Here is a 6,835-nt window from a genome sequence, read left to right on the forward strand (position 1 = left end):
TCCCTACTAGTCCGCAAACTATTCCCTATTGATAAACTTTTTTTGGTTCCTATGAGTAACATTATAAACTTTTTTATACTCGTTTTTTTAGTTCAGTACTGGAAGTGTTTTTCTTCCTCGTTTGAATACTTTTACCAAGGAACATTATTTTCTATATCGAGGGAAATATCCGTAGGAAATAGGATCTATTTTTGAAGGTTTATTGGTTGGACAGAATTAATGACGAGCGCTTTTACAACAGACTTTGACGAACAAAATCTCGATAATCACTATTACTGAGGGATTTAGAGAAATACCGAGGGAATGGGTCCCTCAGTAATAATCAATTTTCTTGCAGTGTCCACAATAAGCATCAAGACCTGATCATAAACTTGTATTGTCTCCTGAGTTTCCATCTCAAGTTGACTAGGTTAAACCATCTTGGACAACTACAAGGAAGTCAAACAAAGGTAAGGAGAGAAGTAATACAGTTCAGTCATCTCATATACTTGCCAACAAACTTATGTGAAGATAAGGGCTTCTCAGAGGATTGCACAATAAAAGCCGAAGAGACAACTTGTTCCTACTAAGTCTTTGAAGACTAGTTGAAAGAAAAGAAAAATAAAATTTGTAGATTCTCAGTTTGTTAAGAGCAGGCCTAAGCTAATAAAATAAAGGGTAATTAGAAACTCTCAAATGTTAGTCCTTCAACAGAAAGAAAAGTGGATGATTTGCCTCATTCTTATGCTCAAGATGAGTTTTGTTTATGGTCTTACAAAGAAAATGATGGCAATGATAAAAAAGCAAGACATGGAATGCAATGATTTGTTTCATGATAATGATGATGGCATTGATAGAGATAATGGGATGTTAAAGAGTTATGAAAGTGGCAATGCTGATTTTGGTCCAATGCTATCATCAAATAATGAATATTCGTTCAGTACAATGTCTCGCGTATTGGGGGTGAAATATTGAGGATGGTACAGATCCAGTAGAGTTTAGGGTTGGATAGTTTTCAAAAGCATGAAGTCTTTTACATAGGCCCTCAATATTTTTTAGTGTGATCATACAACGAACAACGTGACTAACAATTAGAATGTATGGTTTGGAGATATGAGGAAGGCACTAATAATCACCTTGATAAAGCATATAAGGAAGACGATGAGGTAGACAATCATAGAATGAAAAATGGAGTGTTAGAGGTGCTAATTGAAGTTCCTTCTTACATTAATAAGAAGATGAACAAATTACTAAAGGCTGGAAGGTTCTGTCATGTTATACCAGCAGATGAGGTGTTGTTTAAAGTTAAGGATACCAATAGGTCCTATACGGTTAATAATTAGAAGTGATATGTGTTTAATTTAAAGGATTATACATGTGACTGTGGGCTGTGACAAATTAGTGGTCTACCATGCAGTCATGTCATGCCTTTGTTGCTCATTTAATGGCTACTTATGAACCATATATTGCTCATTGCTTCACAAAAGAGGTATTCCTAAAATGTTATTTGGGCATCATTCATCCTTTGCTTGACAAATCTAAGTGGCCGCACATACAAACTAATGAAATTATGCCCCCAAATGTTTTTAGACCACGTGGTAAGCCTAAAATTATTAAAAAAAGGGAGCCTAGTGAAAAACCATCCTACAGGAGAAATTTCTCAGTTTCATATACATACATACTGCAGAGGCATAGAGCATAATATAATAATCTAACCAATGCAAGCAAGGACACTAGAATAATAATGGTAAAGCTTATTGTCCAATGTTCATCAATTTATGTCTTTTTTCCAATTACCAACATCTGCTTCAATATCCTCTAATGACTTTTTATCTTATTTAGACGCATTGAAAGACTTTGGCAGCAGCTTCAAACTTTGGTGCATGGAAATGAATGCTTTTGCCTCAATGACAAGAATAGACACACCTACACAAGCAGGGGGTTCTGGTGCCTCAACAATTACAACACCCACACTGACACCAACACATATACAAGTATCTCTACTGTAGGAAGTGCTGATGCTGCACTAGGTACGTTTAAATTTTGTATTCCAAGGCATGATATGTTGTTTAATATTTAAAACATGAAGTTGATGATTATGTTTGCTTATTGATATAAGTTTGTTTTCTTAATATTTTAGCATAGATGGATTGTTATGATTTCGTAGTGTTCAAAACATGGTTGTGGTTAAGTAAAAGCTTTTTTAAGTTTCTACAAAGCATGGTAAAGCTTATTGTGTTGTGGTTGTTGGTCAATATAAAAATTCCAGTAAGGGTTCAACAAATAGAGGACGAGATAGACAACTTTTGGAAGTTGCATTTGGAATGCCACCTACAATATGAGTTGCAATGATAGAAAAGAACACCTATTGCAAGAGGCACTTCACAATCTTCCCCTTCTATAAGAAAGACAAAGGGAGAGTTAAAGGGCAAATTGGTCTTTTATATTTGCTGTAAGTTTTTTGATATGCTATTGGGTTCAAATGTCTTTCTATAATGTAGTTAAATTTCCTATGGTGTGGTAAAAATGCTTATAGTAATATAGAAAGTTTTGTTGTTGAGTTTTATTGCAAAGTATGTTTGAAGTGAACCCATAGAGCAACATCATTCATTTTATTGCATATTCACCACAAAGAAATGATGCTAGTCATTTTGTGTAACTTTTGTATTTAATTCACTATTACGGCAGTGAATATGATAGTTAGAGAGCAGCAAACTTAGTGTTTTTTTTTCCGGTATGTTGCAATGCATATTTGGACAATGATAGGAGCAGCAGCAGAAGGGTGAAGACAATGACCTGAATTTTTTTAAATATTCATTGCAACATGCATATATGTAGGAAGAATAACTCATGTGCTAACAAATATAATGAACTACCACTTACAGTTTTTGATGAAATGAAACATTTTAATAACTTATATACAGTATCTACTAATTTATCTCTATTATTTAAGTCTTGTCGTTGAGCTATTTTATTTTATGTCCAAGATGATAAATAACTGCATTATAATGATGGTATACAGCAAACCTTTCATCTTGTCTAATTTTGAAACAAGCTTAGTGGCCATCACTATTAGCTTCTTATTTTCATGATGAAAGGTATGGTTCTCTTCTTCATCTTCCAACTCACCCAACCCTCTTGCAATGACTTTGTACTCAAAACTAAATGGTTCCGCTACCTAAAATGGTCGCATCGATCCCGGCCTCTCACATTTGTAGTAAAGCCTTTCAGGATTTACAATAGATTCATAAACTTTGATATTTGCTCACCACAGCCAGTACATGATTTGTTTATGAACTTGATGACCTTAATTACCATTCACTTGCACTTTCTCTTCTTCGTTCTCATCAAAAAAGTTATTGGAGCTTCCCTTGGAAGATGGTATTCTCACTGGTTTGATGGAGCTTTCAAGTAATGGCTGGATTTCAATACTCTAGGGCGGTTAGTATATATACAAGGGTCTATAATATAAGTTAATGCTCGGACAAAAATTTTGAATTTGAACAATTTTGAACTAGTAAACTAGTGGAAAACTTGTAACTTGCATAACATGCCACAACTACACATTGGTCCAAAAATTTTGAAATTTGATTTCTATAGCATTATTGTGATTTCCATATAATGGTGTGGCTTGTAATTTGTTTAACTAATGTATCTAACTCAGGGAAACTATCAATTCAATTAGGCCCATTAAGTCATTTTCACAGTTATTTTTTTATTTGCTTCACTGTTTACATATTAATATATTAATAGTTAATTTTTTTTTCATTTTCAATGACTGATCATCAACTTTTTTTTACGAGCATCACAATGCCGTTAGAAGAACATTTTATAAGAGTAGAGGTACTTTTGAACTTTCACAAGTTAATGGTTAAAGATAAGTTTTGGGGCGTAACTTAATATTTTCAATAGTAATGGGAATAATTTGAAGATTGTCACTTCAGGAGGGGGATGTTGGAATTTACCCATTTTCTAAAAGAACAAAAAGCACATTGTTTAAATCATTCATAAATTAATTTTGATTTCTTTTTTAAATTTTTTTAAATAATGATTTGCTTTTTCCATATCAAGGCTTACTGATTTTTACAATGAATTTATTAAGATTTACTTAAATCAATTTACTTAGATCAAATATCTATTCTCATGTCTGATAAATTTACAATGAACTTATAATTTGTGAATATTCTAAATGTCAGCTTGGGAAACACAATAAAATGACATTAGTAGCTACTGATTTTTTTTCTTCTTTTGGTTTCAGAATTATTATATCTCCTGAACTATCCTTAATGACAAGTACAAATTATTAATCTTCAAATTTCAGTTTCATCCTATCATCTTTTTAAGGAAAGAAAATGGCAATATATAAAGCCTTGCAATTAACCTTTTATTTTTATTTTTCCTAGCAAAAGTTAAAAAGTATAACTAAAAATAGGATCCAACGACTTTGCCACGAGATAAGAAGAAATGGTCAATGAGCCATATCAAGCCTGTTGCAATTAACTAGAGATGGTCAATGGTCGGTTAACACAATGCTTAAAAAGTTGTTAACAAAAAACGGCTAATCTTATCTCCTCTAGTGTTGCTATGGAAGAACAAATGACAAAAGCCGAATAATTTTCATCCCCGTACTTGGCCCGATCTTTCCTCTATTGATTTACCACGGCACCAGTGATCACATTGACTACAGAGAGAACACATACAAAATGCAGAACCGATATATGAACAAAAAAAAAAAAAGGCTAAGAAGGAAAAAAAAAAAAAAAAAGTCAGAACTTCAGCTTTGTTTATCACACAGAATGTTCTCAAGGAAGTAATTGCGTTTGTCAGCCATTATTTACATACGTATCAGTATTTTATGTAATTCAATGCATCAGCCTTTTTTGGGCCTAACCTCAATTCCTTGTATAATCAGGCCATTGCTACTGCCAAATCTATCAAAATCAAATAGGGTACATAACAACGTCCCGTCATCTCCATTTTTATTGAAGAACTCACCCATCTCAATCTCCATCCATCCATCTTTTCTGTTATGAAACAACTGAGGTGTATTTCTAGAAGGATCTAAGAACCGTCTTTGCCTTTCCTTATCATTGATTCCTTCAATGTAGACCCCAGACATGAAATCTGTTCTTTGAAGTCCATGGATGGACTTGCCAAACTCGAACACAAGGTAAGCTGTATAGTTAGTTTTGTGAGACAAAATTCGTGTCTCTATCCTTGCGTTGACTTCGAAGAACCAAAAATACAATAAATAGGCAAGCTCGGCCACCTCAGGAAACCTGCCAATGCATAGATACATGGATGGAGCAAACGAAGTCATACTGTTAGTAAAAGCACATTCCCATCATTGTGAGTAGGATTTGAATGTTAAATATGTTCTGTTTCAATTCAAGAAATTTTAATGACTGAATTAGTTGGCTTCCGCAACACTGTTGATGAACTAACTGATTGTAATACTAAAGATAAAAGTTAAAATTACCTAGACTCTGGTAGCGAAGTCCATTCCCAAAAATTGGGTGCACTTCCCAATTCTATACAAAGGCCTCTTGCCCCTACCATGTAACATTTTTTCCCAGTCTCTTTCTCCAGTGCAAAGCTCTGTTGAAGGACATATAATGACCATATGTTAGCCAGGTAATAATTTTTCGAATTTATACTATGTGGTACGTTTATGCAAATACAACTGGATGGGACAAACTTTAAAACAAGATCGTAATTTTCAGAACCTCATAAGATTAAGGACACTATATAAGAAACTTAAAGTCGCCTATGTCATGACGTCAGGGTAGTTAAAGCTAGCAAGTCAGTTTTTGGATACTATATACAAGCTACAATAAGGCAGGGCAACAAAATCAATTATATGAACCAGCCAATCAAGCTTTTAGTAAAATAAAGATTCTTTCATAATTTCTCAATTTGAACACCGGTTTTAAGTTTCATTGATAATTCAATTAGCAAATTTAGGAGTCATAAGCATAGTCTATAAACTTGAGTGGTGATGAATAGTTAATAGAGCAATGACTCAAAGCTTACCATGGTACCATTGTTGATCAAGATGGGTTGGCGACAAAGATGAAAATAAAGATCTTTCTTAGACAAGGAAGTGATTAAAGATGAAGAAGTGACAGAGTTGGAAATGATCAACTTGGAAGCGGTTGGCAGAAACTTCTCCCACACCAAATCCGAATCCGCAGCTGATTTGAATATAGGAGATACCACTGCTAGTCTACAAGCATCACGAGGAGTTATAAGAGAAATTATGTGCGAAATGCACTCTACTGGCAGGGCATTTGTAATATCCATTTTACTTGTTCTGTTTACACATTAGACAAAAAGTTAGCTTTTATAGGAAACATTGACAAGGCCTTCTTTGTCAAGACGCTGGTTTCTTTTAACGACTTCTTTGGGAAGTTAAGGGAAAATATTATCCAACTACCTAATATATCAAATAATTACAAGAAGATTCAAACGATTATAAATAATTACAACTTATTGTCAACAATTTCTTTAGTTGAGTGAGGACTAGCTTAGGATGGAGCTGACTGATAAAATAAATTATTTTTACATTATTAATAAGTCACTAAACCAAAAAATAACTAGGTGTTTGGTAAGTGTGTTGTTGATAGTGTTATACATTTTATATGATAAATTTTGTTATCGAAATGTAGGTTCATTTTACAATTTAAGAGGATCAAAATTTTAAATTACCTTTAGTTTTTCCAGATTAATTCAATAAGTAGTCTAGAATTTTTTTTAAGCACGTAAATTTATACGAAGTGAAGAAGAAAAAAACTTAATTAGTTAAAATGTAATGAACTTAACAATGTTTCCATATAAAATATGACAAAATTTATCA

The 6,835-nt window shown here is 33.2% G+C and overlaps 1 protein-coding gene across 1 annotated transcript; it reads right to left on the reverse strand.

The window, feature by feature from the left end:
• Positions 1-4,529: 4,529 nt before the first annotated feature.
• LOC112499558 (putative F-box protein PP2-B12) lies at positions 4,530-6,282 on the reverse strand. The gene is made up of 3 exons (XM_052434057.1): positions 6,013-6,282; positions 5,459-5,577; positions 4,530-5,258 (listed from the first exon to the last, which is right to left on the reverse strand). The coding sequence occupies exons 1-3, from the start codon at positions 6,280-6,282 to the stop codon at positions 4,850-4,852; spliced, it is 798 nt and encodes a 265-aa protein (XP_052290017.1). The 3' UTR covers positions 4,530-4,849.
• Positions 6,283-6,835: the final 553 nt, after the last annotated feature.

This window comes from Citrus sinensis, chromosome 9 (genome assembly GCF_022201045.2).
Source record: "Citrus sinensis cultivar Valencia sweet orange chromosome 9, DVS_A1.0, whole genome shotgun sequence".
Taxonomy (NCBI): domain Eukaryota; kingdom Viridiplantae; phylum Streptophyta; class Magnoliopsida; order Sapindales; family Rutaceae; genus Citrus; species Citrus sinensis.

What these genes read in the sequence shown, in the direction of transcription:
- LOC112499558 (XM_052434057.1), bottom strand. Translation starts at nt 6,282, where the DNA reads ATGGATATTACAAATGCCCTGCCAGTAGAGTGCATTTCGCACATAATT. An exon ending in TGATCAACAATGGTACCATG is followed by an intron (nt 5,578 to 6,012) that starts GTAAGCTTTGAG and finishes GTCCTTCAACAG; the next exon opens with AGCTTTGCACTGGAGAAAGA. An exon ending in ACTTCGCTACCAGAGTCTAG is followed by an intron (nt 5,259 to 5,458) that starts GTAATTTTAACT and finishes ATGCATTGGCAG; the next exon opens with GTTTCCTGAGGTGGCCGAGC.